Source organism: Caloenas nicobarica, chromosome 25 (assembly GCF_036013445.1).
Source record: "Caloenas nicobarica isolate bCalNic1 chromosome 25, bCalNic1.hap1, whole genome shotgun sequence".
NCBI classification, from domain to species: domain Eukaryota; kingdom Metazoa; phylum Chordata; class Aves; order Columbiformes; family Columbidae; genus Caloenas; species Caloenas nicobarica.
In genome coordinates, this window is record NC_088269.1 from 4058466 (window position 1) to 4076162 (window position 17697).

Consider the following 17697-nt stretch of genomic DNA (forward strand, 5'->3'; position numbering starts at 1 on the left):
GCCCAGTCTAAGACATTTCAGAGGAGCGTGGCTCTCGCGATGTGTTTCATGAAAACCCCGGCTTTTTTTGAACATTGTGACTTGACACTGTGTGCAGTTGCACCAAATGGCTCCTCTTGCGTGAAACCTGTGCTTTAAGCTTGTGTGAGGGGTGTGGATGTATGGCCATGGGTTTGAATTGTGAACACAGGGGAGTTACGTGTCAGCGTTTGGACCCGTTGGGTTCTGGATACGTGAATCTTCTGGGAACGCGACTTAGTACGGTGTGATTTCCAAAGGGTCTCAGACTGAGCCTACTGGAGCTGAGCTTATCTTGCTGCGTATCTTCAGAATCTCTGTATCTTCTTAGGGTAAGACATTTGCCCCCAAATAACTGAGGAGTCAAACCAGGCAGAGCTGAGTCCCCTTGAGTGTCACCCCGCAGAGATGCTCAAAAGAAGTGGATTTGCCCCCCTGCCCCGTCACCGCAGCCCCATATTGAGGTCCTGGAAAGGCACATCAGCTGTGGGTTGTTCGTCAAATTAAACCGCTCTTGCGTTCAAGGCTCACCCATTGCCAATTAACAGGGTTCACACTGGCGTTCTCTCATCTAATGGGAGTTCCTACCCCAAAATGCTGCTGCTTTTTTGGCCTCTGGCACAGACGTGCTACATCAAAGGGTACTGAAAAGGTTAATTAAATTTGAAGGCTAGTAAGCAGAGATGAATGAAACGTTTGCAGTGAAAGGTGGAATCACTTTAAATGTATTAATTTATTTGCTGCACAACAGGAATTTTCGTATTCCTCATACGTACAAGATGGTGCATGAATGTCTAAAATATGAGCTTTTTTCCTTTGGTAAATGAATTGATTTCTGAGGATATATGCTAAAACATAGAAAAAGGTGGCTTTCAGAATGCAGAGTTTTTCTCTTTAAAGCCAAATTACCCCTCTCTCTCTAGGTATATGTACACACACAATATTTTTCGGGAGTCAAAATGATAACGAACTGCAAAAGCATCTCAGCTGTGGCAAACTTTGTGGTCAAAGAATTGGGAAATGGTAAGAAGCCCTGGACATCAGAAACCCTCTGAAAGATGTGGATGCTGACGTTTGGGTTTGGCCATATGCGGTTGCTGCAAAATATCTTATTCTGACAAAACAAGAAGAGCTTTACAGAGTTGCGGTGACTTGCTCGTGTAGCCGGCACCATGGCTCTGGAGATACAGATTCTATTTCTGCCTCAGCCGTGTGACCTATATATCTTTGGGCCAATTCACCCATGGTTTAAAATGAGGTGCAGTCAGAAATATGGAGCGAAAATTACAGACAAAAATCCTGTATTTCTTTTAACTCATTACATCTTTTCTATCTGCCGAGCCAGGGCATGAGAAGATAAGAAATGGAGATGTATGAGACAGAATGATGTTTTCTGTTGATATTTCTCATTTTGTTGCTCTTTAGTTTCTCTCGTCATCTGGTAGCACGTTCAGTGGCTATTAGGACAACAGTGTATATTGGGGCTGTCTATAAGTATATAATACAGAATCGTTAGAGAAGCTGATCTGTGTTTGGAGTTCTGTAGTCTCATGGTGGTTGGCCGCAATGGGTCTCCTGGTATTGCTGTGCTTCCTGAGCGATTGGGATTCCGAGTGTGCAATTCTTCTGTATTTTTACTTTTGAGATGGTGTTCATTCTCCTAAAGAGAGGTCTTTGTTAAACACATGCCTTTCACAAAGCACCGAGCTTTTTTGAGGAGGTTTACAATGGGTTAAAGCACAGAAGGATGACTTCCAGTCTTCCTTGGGCAAAAACATTGTCATTTCTGCCCCTCTTTCCATCCCCTCCCCATTGATGATCCAGTAGGAACTACAGAAAGTGGCTTGGTTGGCACACGGTGCCAAGACTTTGTCCTGTGTGAGCCAGGTCCCTTTTCTGGTGTCTATTTACTCATGGATATGCAGAGCCCAAGTCTACATTAAAAATATATTTATCCGAAGAAGAGTACTTGTGCAAGTTAATAAAAAAACAACAGGGACTTCAAGCGTAAGTGTCTGCTAAGGATTTTATGTATATTGTATGTAGTAGACAAGCCATGCTTGAAGGCTTTAAGTGCTTCAGCAGTCTCCTAGTATCGGAATTAATTTTCGTCTTGTTTCCTTTGTTTGGGTTGAATCGGGAGGTCTTGTTCCACATTTTGCCTACTCACAATTGAAGCAAACACCCGGAGATGTTGGTGAGTGCTGCATTTGAGAAGGATTGATGTGAAGACTAAACAAGGATGTCAGCAACAGAGCTGAAATACACATCGAAAAGTATATAAATAAACGCAGTAATCAGCAAATGGGATTGCAGACAATGCGCGTGTGTGTTGATAAATATAATACATTCATATCGTTGTTTGTGAAACACCCCGTGATACTTTGGGTGCTCTTTCCCTGTAAGATGAAATTGGTGGGTGAGATGTCAGGACTCGGCTGGTTCATGCTCAGGGGTTGTTTGTGCAGCACAAGTGGAGTCCCCAGTTCAGGGCCTGGAACGCTGCGTGGTTTAAAAACCACATTGGCATGTGTGCTCCTCTGAATCCCAGCTCTCCAACATTAAAGCAAGACCCTTCATTTGAATCATTAGAGAATGAATCCAGTGCTAATAGCACTTAATTGTTTCACTAGAATGATCTCCGTTGGTTTTGGCAGCTGAAATGAAAACAATTCCAAATACCATCAAAGGAGCTTATCCACACACAGCATGCGGAGGGCGAGCGGTTTGATATACAGCGGTGTGTTAATATCATAACATCTCCGAACGCCACACACGGCTCTGTAATCCTGTTCTGTCTCGGGTCTGTGATCTCGGAAAGTCCGATGGGTAAAAGCAAAAGGAATAAAATAGACATGGAAAATCTTTGTCCTTGCCCCTGAAAATAATGCACCGGTGATGTCTTTGCTTCAGCCACGTACCTATATTAATCTTGACTTTCTTGAAGCTTGCCCGCTAGTTTAAATTTGTATGCGACATCAAACATACCTTTTCACATATGTTCTTTCCAGATTTTTTTTAACAGTTACTTAGCAGTTTATAGAAGGAAGTGAATGATCTCATCAAGCTGCTTAGAAATTTAAAAAAAAAAATCTGTGCTTATTAATTATGCAGGATTAGTCTAATTATAATTCAGCAAATTAATTAGCGACAGAAGGTGTTCTGAAACATTGGAGTACATTTGCATGTTAAATGGAGAGGCTAGTCTGTAATATATGTAAATTTATGCATGGCTTCATAGTTTAATTTAAAAATTTGCAGCTGCATATGGTATGGGAGCAGGTGAAAAGTCAGTTTTAGTTTAATGATGCTAACAAACATTGGATGCTGTCCTGTCTTCGGGAAGGAATGCTCTGAATGCACCCCTATCTGCCAATCTATAAATCTGTCATAGGAATATAATGTTACACCCATGTTCAGATTCAAGGTCATCTGTGACTAGACCCAGAAATACAATAGGTGCAAATCTGCCCACTGAACAGACCTCGGGAAAGGGACCCGGGTTGCTGGGTTGTGAATTTGCCTCTTTAGCAAATGACTGGACGTTTATTCTGTACAAAACCAGCTTAGGGAGCGGTGATGCTCTTGCCTTCATAAATGAGTGAGAGCTTTCAGCTGAGCGATATCCGCTCTGGCAGGTGTAAAATGGGTGTCTAACCTTGGTTCCGTCTCTAACGTTCGCGTTGGTGCAACTTTCTGATCTCTTGGAGTCACCGGAAAGTTATTACCAAGTTGTGCATTAACTGCAGGGTAGAGTTTTATGTGCCGGCCTCTGCCATCTGGCAGAAATAGTAAAAACCAGCGGACCCATCAGCAGCAAAAAAGCGATTGGTGTAATTGGTGTTCACTGTTCAGCCTAGCGTGGCTCAATAGACAGAGGGTTTTTTGAGAGCTGTGGGGTAAGGGAATAGAAGAGTCGGCAGATAAAGGTGTCATAGGTTTTTCTGGGTATGGAAAAGAAAAATTGAGCATGCATCGGATTCCGTGCTCATTTAACACCTATGTAAGTCTTTTCTGGGGTCCACAGGATTCTCAGATTAGAACCTGAGTTAAATTTGTACCTCTGGAGGGCTGTAAGTACAAAACAATACTGAAGGATGAACAGATGAACCAGGACTGCAGAGCATCGTCCGGCACCAAACGTGTGTGCGCTGCTGAGCCTGCCATAGGTGTCGTGGAGAAGAATTTGGCCGTGTTTTCAAAATCCTGCTGGGTGTTACGGCCTGAGGTGTTGAGCTTTATGAAACTTTTGTCACTATTAAAAAGAACCAGTCGAATCACAAACAGGGCTTGCAGGAACGGCGTGTGGTTCTTGGCTGGGAGAACAACTTGATCTGTGCTGTGGGTAAGTCACTTCATTTCTAGGTGCCTTGACTTCCCCCTCAGTGAAACGAGTACAAAAGCCTTTCTTTCCTCCTGTCCTTTGTGGATCTTTTCTCCAATAATGATTTCACAACGTGACACTGCAATGCTTAGCACAGTTGGAGCCCATAGATACTGTAATAAACCAGGGAATATTATCTGAACGTCCCTTTCAACAGCCCGTCAGCCCAATCCTCTACTCTATTACCTCCCTGCCTATTGACTTTTGATTATGCTATGGCATTTGGTCCTGTGCCAAATGGCATGAATAATATGGATCTTACAGTATAAATAAGCTTTTAGCCATTGTCTTGTAACTTACTGGAAAGTTTTGGTGTGGGAGGAAGGAGAAAAACCCAAAGGAAAAGGAAACTGCTCAGATTGCAAAGAGTCCTCCCAAGACTTTTTGGAGAACAATTGCAATTACAAACACGCTGTTAGTGTTGTGTTTCATTTTCAATTCGAACCCATAGAGTTCAATTATTATTTTCATTAATGGTGTCAGGTTTTCATCAGAGTGCACAAACAAGGAGGTTTTCCTTGGAGATTTTTTTTTCCTAGCAAATGTGGCCATGCCAAATAACTGCATTCAGCGCCGAGAAATGAGCGGCTGTATAACCGGCAGAGCTCTCCCCCAGCCCTTGTTTCCTGAAAACAGGATCACTTTGTAAGACAGAATCAGCATTTACCAAATGAGTGTGAATTGCAGTTTTGGATCCGTGCACCTGCTGCTGCTCAGAGAGGGTGGAAGAGAATCTACTTTGGAGATGAAAATTGTGCAGAAGGTGGAAAATGTACAGAATAGAAACATCAAGTTTACTGACGTGTTTGGGGTTTGGATGACGTATTGCAGGTTTACATTCAGTTACTATCAGTTTGGAAACCAAGCTCTTGAAAACCAACCACTAGATACAGGGTAGAGAGAAATATGATGTTCTAGGCTGCAGAGATGGGATATTTGAGGAGGAATTGTCCTTTGGTTAAGGCATGAGACCGGGAGTCAGACCTAAATTCAAGCCCAGCCCTTGCTGTGGACTCAGGTCCAACATTCTTTCTTGGTCCATCTGAAATCCAGGACACCGGCACTTTCGTCCTGTATCCCTAAATAATGGTCCCACATCAAAACCTTAAAGTCTAAACTTCAAATAGAAATCGGAATGATTGTGAGAGAAAGAAATCAGGATGTTAAACAGTAGATGTTGGTGAATGGCATGGGACCGTTAGCCTTGGAAAACGGAATTGTTTTGATACCTACAGTTACCTGATGTTTCCAATTTATTTAAGGTATACAATGTCTTGTGGCATTTTTAAGTCCTCTTTGAGCTTTTCTTTTTTAAAACAAAAGTGTTAATTCCACCTGTTCTCTGTTATGCTTATCTGATCTACGTGTCCTCATATGCTTTGCATTGTGAGTATCTTGGAATGAGCGTGCTGTTATTGATCGATTAAATATGAATTTAATAACAAAGATGGGCCTAAACAGAAAACTTTTGACCTAGGCTTTCCCCAGTGCAAAGGATCTGTGTGTCCTGTAGATTTTGGTCCAAACCACCTTGATTTAATAACACAAGTACAAATACACAAAAGCCTCCCATTTTGAAGGCAGCTTCACTTTTGCCATCACAATTTTGCTGGTACTAGTGCGATCACTCTGAACCGCACTCCTTAGACCTCTGCAGAAGCCGACTTTACCTTGGCAAGTATCTGTTTCCAAGCTGGAAAAGAAATGTAGGGAAGGAAAAAGTTCCCCTAGAAAGGGGTCAGGATCAGTGCCTAGAGCTGGAGAGATAGAGGTGAGATGAGGAGAAAGATGCAACGGTGATGTAAAGGGCTGTATGTGCAGAAAGCATAGGTGGAAGTGTAAAAAATAAGAATCATAGACATTTGTGAGGGTTTGAATGACTTTGAATCAAGGCAAGAGGGTAGAGAAGCATTTTTTCATTTTTCCCATCAGGAAATGCGGCCGTTGTTGGAGGCAGGAGTAGCTGCAAGCATGATATTCATGTACATTTTTTGGTGCAACTGGAGTCTTTCTATTAAAAAACCAATGTCAAACGAACAGCCAACTCCTTTCCCGGCCCAGGCTTGGGACCTCCTATCATCCAACTCCTGCTCCCTTCTCTCTCAGTAAATCTCCAAAAAGTCTCCTGACCTACATCTGTTGGCTCTCGCATTCGTCAAACTGGGTTCACACTTTATGCACAGGAGTTTTGTGAAGATTAATTAGCTGCTGTTTGTGGAGTATCATATAAATACTCTGGATTATTGTAATAACCTCTCTCATTTCTCACACAGTACAAGGTGGAGGTTCATTCAGAATGCCTTTGTGCAACGCCTGATCCCACACTGACTGTAACTGCTGCAAAAGAGTAGGAAATCTTCTCATCAGCTCCCTAATAACACACACTGACATAATAGAACAAAATTACTCCAGAGATAAATATTCAGATTACAAAGAAGTCTTCTACTGTGATCTTCATTAAAATCAAGATGATTATATCAAATAAATGGAATTAATTGATTTGAAATATGGTGCAAAATCGGACCTAGTCCCTTTGAAAGGAAGAAGTTTCCAGTAAACCCTTGTCCTTTGTTGTGTTGTGGGGCAGGGTTACTGCTCACACTTATCTCAGGGTTTGCAACGCCAAGACACACACGGGGGGATCCAGGGGGGACAGGAGACCCTGATCTCAGCATTTCCCAGCTTTGGTGGAGCTGTAATAATGTCTATTTAATCTTTAGATTGTTTAACTGGAGCAAAGATACTCATAATAACAGCTTGAAGATTTTTCTTGGTTAACTTTGTGACTTTTTGGGAGCACTTTAATCATTTCAGCAGAATGCCACCATAACTTTGTATTCCTGTTAGATCGTAGCATCATAAGATCTGCTGATAACCACAGTAGATGTGTTCTCATGCCAAAAAATGACTGAGACCATGAATGCGAATTCTGCGGTAACCCAAACGAGACAGAATTAACTCAGTATTTGCTTTACAAGGGATATTTTTGATGCTCGCAAGATAAAAACCAATGTAATATACAATTCTGTACCTGTATTTTAAGAAAGCGCAGAAGGTGGAGAGGAAGGTTAGTTAAGATGTAGAAAACGGAGTCGGGAGATGTGAGACCAGCGATGGGATGGGGAGCAATTCCCTCCCAGTTTGCAGGTGTGAAACAGTGAGTTCCACCAACGGCTGCAGAGGGGGTTTGTGAGGCAGAATTAATTGAAGTTTAAGTCCCATAGAATGGTGCTATAAAAGCGCAAAGCATATTATCTATTTCTGTGGTTCCATGTGGTGAGACTAATCAGTCCCAGGTCTTGCGGCAGGGTTTTAAAATAACATTAATGGATTTTTTTTTTTTTTTTTTTAAACTACACCTTCTGTTGCATGCGGGACTGCTCTTTAGGGCTTCTGTCTGGTCCTGTTGAAGTCACGAGAAAGACTGATTTTTTTTTTTTTTTCCTGATGCCAAGAGGATTTGATTAAGGTTCTTCTTAATGATCCGAGATGGAGGATAAACACTCCCAAAGGTGTCGAATATGCTTTGTAGTTGTAGCCACGTTTTTCAGTTGCCTCAGGTAGGTACAGAACGTAGTAACAGACACAGACAAGGTGAGAGTGGGGTGCGGTGATTGCTTTGGAAAGAGCTTGAGAGATGCGAGGTGGAAAGCTTGGCTATATGAGAGAGATCATAGAAAAAAAGGATCAGTCTGTTATAGTTATATCTTCATTAATTTTATGGCTATGCGTGAAGTTAGTCAGGTTCTCCATAGCGATGCCAGAGATTTTGGTGGTAGTCGTTCAAAAGTCTTTAGGTTTCCCCCAGTGCCCTTGGATGCTCAACCCATAGCCGGTGCCATCCTTAGGAAGGAACAAGGGCCAGCTAAGAAACATGAAAATGAGCTGGTTTTTTTCAATTCTGGCTTTTATTTTTTGATGTTTCTGTAGGCGAAGGCCAAAATCTGGCTAAAGGTTCTCATTTAAAAAAATTAATAAAGCCTTTCTGCAATTCTCCTGTTACCCCTAAATCAGCTTCATTTCGTGCTAAACCTTTCCTCCTCTTTGCTCCCCCCAAGTCATTTTTGTTCTAACGCTGCAATAAATATTAATGCCTTTCCCAGATGCAACCACTGAAAATATATAAGTACATATAATGACCTACCAAATACTTCATGCAGATGCCCAGTTGCAGCTAAAATTTGACTGGAGAAAAGGAGAAAAAGGGAGACATGGTTCAACTAGGGGAAAGAGAAAAATTCTTGTGTGCGCATCTAAATAAAACTAAATGTAAATTTGGGGTGACAGGAGGGCAAACTGCCCTATTGTGGCATATCCAGTGAGCCTCAAAGAAACTACAAAGGTCGGAGCCCAGGCAATCTATCTGAATATAGCACCAGTCCTAAACCCCAAGAGCAAAGGGAGATGAGGAATTACTGATGCCCGAGTTGTGGTCTCTTAAAGGTGCCCAATTTTCAGCAATTCCAGAAAGTCAGGCACCTTCAGATTGGCTCAGGTGGGACCCCCAGAATTGCTGTTGGTGAAATAACCTGGTGAAATACCCGAAAGCTCCAAGCGTTTGTGTGCTCGGCGCTATTTACTGCAAAGCGGTTTGTGAGCGGTGAGAATGCGTCTTGTAGGAGGCACAGAGCTCGGAGAGAAGGAGAGTTTGATTTTCTGTGTGTTTTCAATGGACAATACACCCATTGGTAGGAATCAGCACACATCTGATTGAAATCCAAGTTAATTTTCACGTACGCTGCTGATTTACATTTGCTGGGGCTCTGAACCCCAATTTTCTGGAGACATTTAGTAGAAAATATGAATTTAGTTCATTGCCAGGCAACGTTGTAGAATTCAGTCTCAGATGCTGTTAAGTGTACATTTAGAATTTTTACCCTTTAGCATCTGCCTTTTAGGGGTCTGTGTAAATACGGAACCGCAGTGTCTGAGCTCTTCCCAAGGTCGGCTCAGCCGACACAGCCAGTTCTCTGACTTCGCTCTGATTTTCTTCATTCTTTAGTTTCTGTGGAGCATTTTTCCCACCTGGATGAAGAGAGACGCAAGCATTTAAAACAGTTAAAAAGGAACTTGAACATTTTCCTGATTAATTTGATTTTTTTTTTTTCTTTGAAAGTAACAACTCCTTGTGGATTTTTGTTTGCAGTTATCCTCCAAAATAATCAGTTAACCATCAGCTCGTTGATTTTCCTGTGAAAGTTGCTTGCCTTGGTTTCATTGTATAGTTCGATGACATTCCGCAGATTTTCCTTCCATAGATAAGAACACAAGCAGTTTATGTATCGGCGAATATTTTTTGATATCTGTGAGGAGAGGGCAGGATAAAAAGGAGCGTTTGTGAGTAACGTTTCTGCCTCAAATTCTCCTGTGAATCCTCGAGCGTGCCGGCATGCATAGTGTTTTTCCTTCGGAAAACATTCTTTCAGATAAAATCTTGCCTATGGAATCATTCAAATAACGGGGGTCAGCAGCAGGACCCGGGACCGTCACCTTGAGCGGGATGAGCCGGCGAAGGGGAGAAAAATAACCACAGGCTGCAAAATGCACACGCAGAGAAATTAAAGATTTTGTGTATTTTTTAAATGTTTCTGAGTGATTTAAGGAGGAAAAAAAAAAGGAACGTTTTAATTTTAAAAGGATGGATTTTGTGATAGTGATTTTTTTATGATGTTATCTGGGTCTTTTTTGCGGGTTCAGTTGTTGTCGTGAGGTTCTCGAAGGGTTTTATTTGTTCGAGCAACATATAAATGGATCAGATCCTTTAATTTTATTTTTTTGGTATGTTCGGGGCAGATGGAAGAGAAATACCACGATATAAGCCGTGCAAAGAAAGTCGCAATAACCAGGGAGAGCGGATTTCTGCTTTATTGTCTTGCGTTAGGACTGTTTTGGTGGTTGTTGTTGGTAAACCCCGGGAAATATACATCTTTCTCCTTTAAAGTTCTAATTCAAGGCATGAATGTGTGAGTTCTGAAGGGACTTAGGGACTGCGGTAAAAAATCGTTGTCATAGTAACAGAAAGGGAAATAGGCCCGACTCACCTGGGACTTTAACTTACTGCAAAAGCGGATTTTTTTTTTTAAGGAAAGCACTCAGCAAGCGAAATAAATAAATAAATTGCTCTTTGTATTCTAAACCAATCCTTCAACTATTTATTTTTACTTACATCCAAGTCTTTTTCCTTCTAAACCCATCTGAAAGCATCTGAGGATTTTTTTTTTCCCGATTTTAATTGTTGCAGCGAAACCCGTTTTGTCTGACAAATGGAAACGAAAAGAATCGCAGAAAATCTTTTCACTTGCGAGGGGGGATGCCAAAAAAAATTCTTGCCCATTATGTCTGAATTTTGGAGACAGGCTTGTTTTGGTTTTCATCCAAACAACCGTAGTTTTTCATGTAGTTTCTTTACCTAAACTAAAGCCATCGTCATGAGGAAATCTCATCAGCTTCTTTTGGGAGCTGTATTTGTTTCCATGGGTTTTAATACGTTCTAAGGAGTTTCAAGGCTTATCTGCCTCAGAGTTGCCCTCTCAGTTTTTGTAGTTTTTACAATATTATCCTTCTATGTTGTGTTCGCAGAAAATCCCTTCAGACAGCAAAAAGAGCTTGTATGCAAGGGAGAGAGAAAGAAAGGGACTGAAATCGTGTGGTCAGATACACAGCGAGGAAACTGCTGTAAATGGGAGTGGATCTGATGATTTACAGTCATGTTGGTTGTACTTTACCTGATTTTTTTTTTAACTTCATTTTTTAGGGTTTGGTTTTGTTTGTTATGCTTCTATTTTAGTAAGTTCTTACAGTCCTGGTCTACTGTTACACCATCGTGTAAATCACTATGATATATACTTTAAACCAGAATGTGACAACCCGTGTTTTGTTTAACAGGAGTGACATGGTTCTTTATCTTTCCAGATTCTTCTTAAAATTTTTTCTCAAGTGCAATCAGAATTGTTTGAAAACAGCAGGAAACCCAAGAGATATGAGACGGTTCCAGGTAAGTCTTATAAAGCTCAGCATTAAGCTGTCTGATTTTTTCTTTTTTTTTTTTTTTTCCCCTCTCCTACATTGTTCATAATAAATATGACGACAGTATCTGATAAGCCATATCAGATATTGTTAAAGTTTTTTTCCATTTGTTGTGTTGAAACCTTTCCCCCCCACTTTTTTTCCTCCTCTTTTTTCCGCTGTGAATCCCCAAGGGGTTGTGATGTTCTGTACCAACCAGCAGTGGATATTTGATTTGACACCCTCGGGCAAAGCTCTCGCACATCCAGCTGCCCACAGCAGGGATCGTGCTGCTGATACTCAGATGCCTCCGAATTTTTCAAAGTATCTCTGTACGTGGTACACAAGCAGCCTCCCCATTTCCCTCCACTCTTTCCATCTCTTTTGCCGTTTAACTCTCTCGTGCCATCCCTTTTAAAAAAAAAAAAAAAAAAAGAAGCCGAAATAGCGTTGGTCACTTTAAGATCTCACGCAGCAAAGCAACAAGCCCCGTGGGACAGTGACCCAGCTGCTTTGCAGTGAAATCTGCCACTGGTTTCATCATCGCTGGCGCTGATGGATTGTGAATTCCAGCTCGGAAAAACACAGAAGGAGGTGAAGTGTGGCCGTGGTGAGGAGAGAGGCAGGCCCAGGCTCCCATCTTTCATTCCCTACCCTTCTAAGCAATTATGTTTAATAAATCAGTGTTTTACCTGCAGCTCAGCCCTCCCAACAATGTAAACTCACGCTGTTTATGGCCTGGATGTGGGAGAACGCGGTAGGAAGGTGGTGCCCAAACTAACCCTCGTGGGATTGAGGGTCTGGAGAAAGGATCCAAGTTGGCAGTCAGGGTTGGGCTGTGTCGCTAATTTTCTGGGTGACCCTTGAAGAGCCGTTTTTCCTTTATTCTGGTCCATATTTCCGCCTCACCTTGGTCAAACTTTGCCGTCTGGATACAGGAGAGCGTTTGAGAAAGCACGTGGGTGCTTTGCCAGCCAGAGCCTTTGACCATCCTTGTAAATGCTGTTACTGCTTGTCATCATTATTTTTGTACCTTCACCGTGTCACATCCCTGATACAAAGAGCATTTTAGCTTATTTTGAGGGATGTGTGTTTTTCTTGTAGATCCGCAATTCTTGTAGTGGGAAGGTGACATCCTAAGGTTTGGCAATTCCTGTCTCATTGCTTGGGCACTTGCATCAGTTTCCTCATTTATAAATTAAATTAAGTAGTTTAAAACTTTCCACCAAAACATGTTTTCACAGACAAGCAATTATAATTTTTTTTAACTAGCAATGAAAAATTCAGAGGAGGTATATTTTTCTCAAAAAAAAGAAACAGAGTTCAACTTTTAAGTGAAATACTGCAGAGTGAAAGCTCTAAAAATTTTAAAGGCATGTAGGCAAAAAAATATAAAAGAGTTAGTAATTTTCTTTTTGAACAGAAATAAATTTAAAGAAAAATTCCTGACCAACTTAATTTTTTTCACTAGTAGTTTAAAGAGGCTGCAGTGACTTCTTCATAATGTCTTTTTAGAGATAAGACACGAGAAAAAAGAAGTGCTCATTGTTAAGCTTTTTTTTTTTCAAGTGGCAATTTCCATAAAGAAAAAATTAGATATCCAATTAGATATCGTCTGCCAAGAATGTGAAAATCTGAGAGAAAAGGAAAACTCAGTTTATAGCATGTAAACAGATCTTGTTAGCTCTTAGAGCCAACTAGAATAGCTGATTGTGGAATGTAATGAAACATAAATACAGAGTCTCTTTGTTTTGTTATGAGTATGTAAAAAACCTTGCACAAGGGTATCCTGATTAGCACCTGGGGATTTTAGGCACTGCCATCTTACAAATAATATTAGTTATAACAGCCAAAATATAAATTCTGATCCAAACATACCCAAACACTGGAGAAATTAGATGTGATTTCAATCTCACGCTACAGCGAGTGAAACTAAAATCCGAGATTTCCATCAGGTGCTGGAGGATTTTGGATCTTATGCTTTTGGCATAAATCGATCTCCAGGATCAGCCTCATTCTTTGGTTGGCCTCTGTATCTCCACACCCAAAACGATGATGTTCTAGAGCCTGAACAGCTTCAAATGTCCCACGAAACATTGAACGGGGAAACTGAAACAAGCGCTCGCGTGGTTGCTGCTGGAATGTCTTCCTTCCTTCAGCCCATCCACCTGCCGTGCCTCTTGGACAATATTTGAGAAATACAGCCTTGCTTTTGATTTTTGTACCAAACCCAGCAGTTTATTGGAGAGGAAAATGAGCTGGGATAGACTCTTCATCTGGGTTTTCTGTCTTACAATGAGCCAAGCTGGGAAAATAGAGCCAAGGGGACTTGAACTCCGCGCGGGCTTCCAGTCGTGGGAGTTCGTACCCTTTGAGTTTCACTGTGAGATTGAAGCTCAAACCCCCAAATTAATCAAGATCAGGCAAAAGCACTAGGTTTAGGTTAGTGTTCGTCAAAAGCAAAAATGTTGACAAGACTTTTTTTCGGAGTTACAAAAACGAACCCTTGGAGACAAGTTGCAAAATGCTCGAGGTTTCGGGTGAAAGCGGGGTCCTCGTTCAGGCTGCTTCGAAACGGGACGTGTCGGTTGATGAGCTTCGTTCTGGGCTACAGGGGTCAGTATGTATAAAAAAAGATACAAAAAGTGGTTGAATTGCTAAAATTTTACACACTGGGACTTAAAAAGCTCTCTGTTCCAAAGGAAATGAGTTGAGGGGTTTTTTTGTGTGCGTGTTGTGGTGGAGCTTTTTAATTTATTTTTTGTGGTTTGATTTTTGGTTTTAAATTTGGGCAAATGCTGCTGCTTGTGCAGCTGCCCTTAAAGTCAGAAGTGGGGGGGAGGGAAAGAAAGATTAATTCAAATATTAGGGGTGTGCTTGCACACTGAGAACCTGTTAATTTTCATCTTATCGTTAAGATTTACATCAGGCAAAGTAATTAATATGCAGAATTGTTTATTAGGTTTGAAAGGGCAGTTTTGTGTCCTACCAGTACAGGAACATGTGAGCAGAGGAAAAGCAGGGTCAGAAATCACGGTGCAGTAAGGTACTTAATTCATTTTATGATTTAATTCCTTATGTTTTATTCTTGGGCCACATCTAAAACCTTTATTGTTTTTTCCTGGTAAATGATTTGTACAACTGTTGGTATTAAGGCCCTCCTCTTACAAACATTTCCACGCATTTAACTCCCCTTATGCAAAGAGACTTCTGCGGTATCGTTTTATTTGTACCTTGGTTTTGCTGCAGAACCAAATATATCCATTTTCAGTGGAGTAGGGCTTGTCAGCTCTCCAGGAGACATGAAGATCCTCGTTTTTATGGTGCATCTTACGGGGTTCTTCCAGCACGGCACAACGGTTACTCATGGCTGGAAAAGCGTCAAGTTAATGCTTCTGATTAGAGAGGGGTGTGAAGCCGCAGTTTGGGCCGGTTTGGTTGCTATCCAAAGTTCCAGGGCGTTGGGATCCAGTCTCTGAGCCTCAGCCTCACTTCTACATACAAGATTCGGATGGGTTTTTATTATAATTACAATGTATTAAACTAAATGAGATGTTAGATTTCACTTATATCACACTTATTTTAAAAAAATGGGAGTGGGGAGAAAAGGGGCTGGAAAGGTTACATTAACACTGCATTGTAAATTTAATACAGCTCCAGATGCCTGAAGAGGGTTTGTTTTTTTTTTTTTAGTATAATTCTTTAGTTTGGAGAGCAACACCAGCTGCTTTGCGATCACATTAACTATGTGAAATTTGCTTTGATATTAAGTAGAGCATCAAAGATACAATGAAAATCTCTTTTTTACAATCAAATACAAAGGTGTTATACCTCAGAAGTTAAAGGATATGTGATAATGATTTTAGTGGGGTTTTTTTCCCCCAGTAATAACATAATTTTATTGTGAATCACTCGCTACTTCAGTGTCTGTCAGTGGCTAAAGCAGAGAAAGAGAATCTTTCTAGAACTAATGGATATTTTCATGGTTACTTGATGGCTGCCCAAATACGAATGTAGATTGAGTAATATGTCCTTGCGAATTTAACTGAAGCAAATATTGATTATTTATCAATTACAATATTTCTGAATCGAGGTTGTCAGTGGAAAACTGAAACAAAAACCATGTTAAAATCGCCCGTTCAAACCATAGTGCTGACTATTGGAGTTCAGCTAATCTGCAAATCTGGGTTTACATAGGTATTGTCAGTACTGTCATTGCTATATTCTCAGTGAATGATTCTCCCAGGAACAGAATTTTTTTTAAAAATGATGCCCTCCATTTAATGAGGACTTCTCGAGAACTTGATTGAAGCCCAATGATACTTAACGGTAACGACCGGTGTGTAATGGGGGACAATAATTCTGTGGAATTAAGATGAGGCACTTCAGCTCAAATGCTTCAGCTGAGCCCTGGTGCTAATGCATTAGACTCCTGTTGATTGGGAATTTTGCTTCATCCACTAATGCACTGATTAAACAGATCCTACAGAGCCATGGTCGAGAGAACGGTGCGAGGCAACGGAACATCGATACTAACAGTGGGCGTCTTTGAACCAACGTGCTTTTTTAGAAACAACAAGAGGAAGGTCAGCAATTGCCCTCTGTTTTCAGCAGAAATCATGACACGAAGTGTTTCCTGGCAGGTATCCCCTTCTAGGTGCTCTAGGGAGACAGAGAAAGGCAAAATAACAAGGTGTATCCCTGGGGAGATTCCTGCCTGAGCTCAGAGTGGTTGGATCAGTTCATCACCAGGTTGAGAATTCCCCCAGCCAGCTTCTCCGCGCAGCTCGGAAGGATCTGTGTCGTTCAGGAAAAAGAAAAATGGGTAAGAGCGGCGGGGTAAGAGTGTGAGTTAGGAGTGTAGACTGTAAGAAACAAAAAGGGATAGCAAGAATAAAATGTAACTGGTCTAAATCAAAATCCTTTTCAGGCTGGAGCCCCATGGTAGGATTTTGGGTGTGGATAGAAATTGCTGAACTGTTGTTAAAGAGGTGAATACCACACGGACTAATGTCATTATGGGAGAATAATTTCCCAGGTATAGGTTGTGAAACAAATGCAACTGGTATCAGCAGAGTCTAGAGCTATTAGTCGGTGGCAGATTTCTCCATCGAATTAAGGCGGTGTTATTTTAGATTCTGTATGAGTAAGGGAAGGACTGACTACAGCTGCAAAAGAAAAACCACTCAAGGAGCTTAATGTGTTCAGATCTTTAGACCAAATAGCCATTGTGACGGTGAGTTGCCAGAGTTGTGCATTGTCACTTAAAAACAAAGCACAGATGAGATTCTCCTGTGTCTGAGATAAGCTTTGCCAGTAGAAAGAAGGATGCATTGGTACCAATGTACCCCACTGATTTCTTGTTTGGAATACAATATAGTGGTTTAACCATCTTCGAAAGAAAATGAAAATGAAATGGGAACAGGTGCAGGAATGGATCATTAAGGTGACGGGGGAGTGGACAAGTGCTTGGCTCAAATATTTTAGTGACATGCACTGAGAAGGGACAGAACTGCTGTCTAAAAATATCCTGAGGTAGATCGGAATGGGGAATAATAATTGTAAAGCTAGTGTTAAGTATTAACTGACTAGGAATAAATTTAGGCTGCAAACCATAAATTCCCTAACCATCAGGACAAGCAGGCTTTAAAACAAGAGGAGTACCAAAGGCAAAGGCCTGAAATAGTTGAGGACAATTTTATAAAAGTAGCTACCTGGTTTGGCTGTCTGTAACAGCGGGAGATGAGGTGTCAGTGACCAGGAGTTATCTCCTGCCCCTGTGCCCCGTTCCCAAAACGAAGGCGACGTGCGTGGTTTTTTCTGGTAGCCTCGAGTTTGCTCAGGGTCTCAGGGAGGATTTCCCAAAAAATCCAATGGAAGTTCTGAGCAGAGAGAGGCTGCTGGCATTTTTCATATTGTTTATCTTATTCCTGATCCAACTATGAAGCAAACATTATATTCTAGCATCTACTCCTGTATTACTCGCTCTACCAAAACGCCTGTTGACATCAATGGCTCCAGAGCCCTGTCCAAGTGAAGACAGCAGGATGAGGCCTGACATATTTTCTTCCACCCAGCTGGAAAATAATAATAATGATAATAATTTTTTAAATCCTCATAGTAGCTATTCTTTTGAAAAGTTAAAATAACATGGTACTGTGACTAGAGAGTTATAAGGGAAAGTGCATCAGGAATGTAATATTGTTTCCAGATGTACAATGTCATAAAGAATTTTTTCCACACTTGGAATGGTAACAGGAATTTTTTGAGAGAGATCATTTACACGGTGA

General features: G+C 41.2%; 1 protein-coding gene across 3 annotated transcripts in view; it reads left to right on the forward strand.

Annotated features, from left to right (window-relative positions):
* The window catches only part of EBF2 (EBF transcription factor 2), a 122088-nt gene that overhangs the window by 78908 nt on the left and 25483 nt on the right, over nucleotides 1–17697 (forward strand). For all 3 annotated transcript variants that reach the window (XM_065651850.1, XM_065651851.1, XM_065651849.1), the window contains exon 7: nucleotides 11315–11396. In XM_065651850.1, the coding sequence (XP_065507922.1) occupies nucleotides 11315–11396 (82 nt within the window). The remainder of the gene's footprint in view (nucleotides 1–11314; nucleotides 11397–17697) is intronic.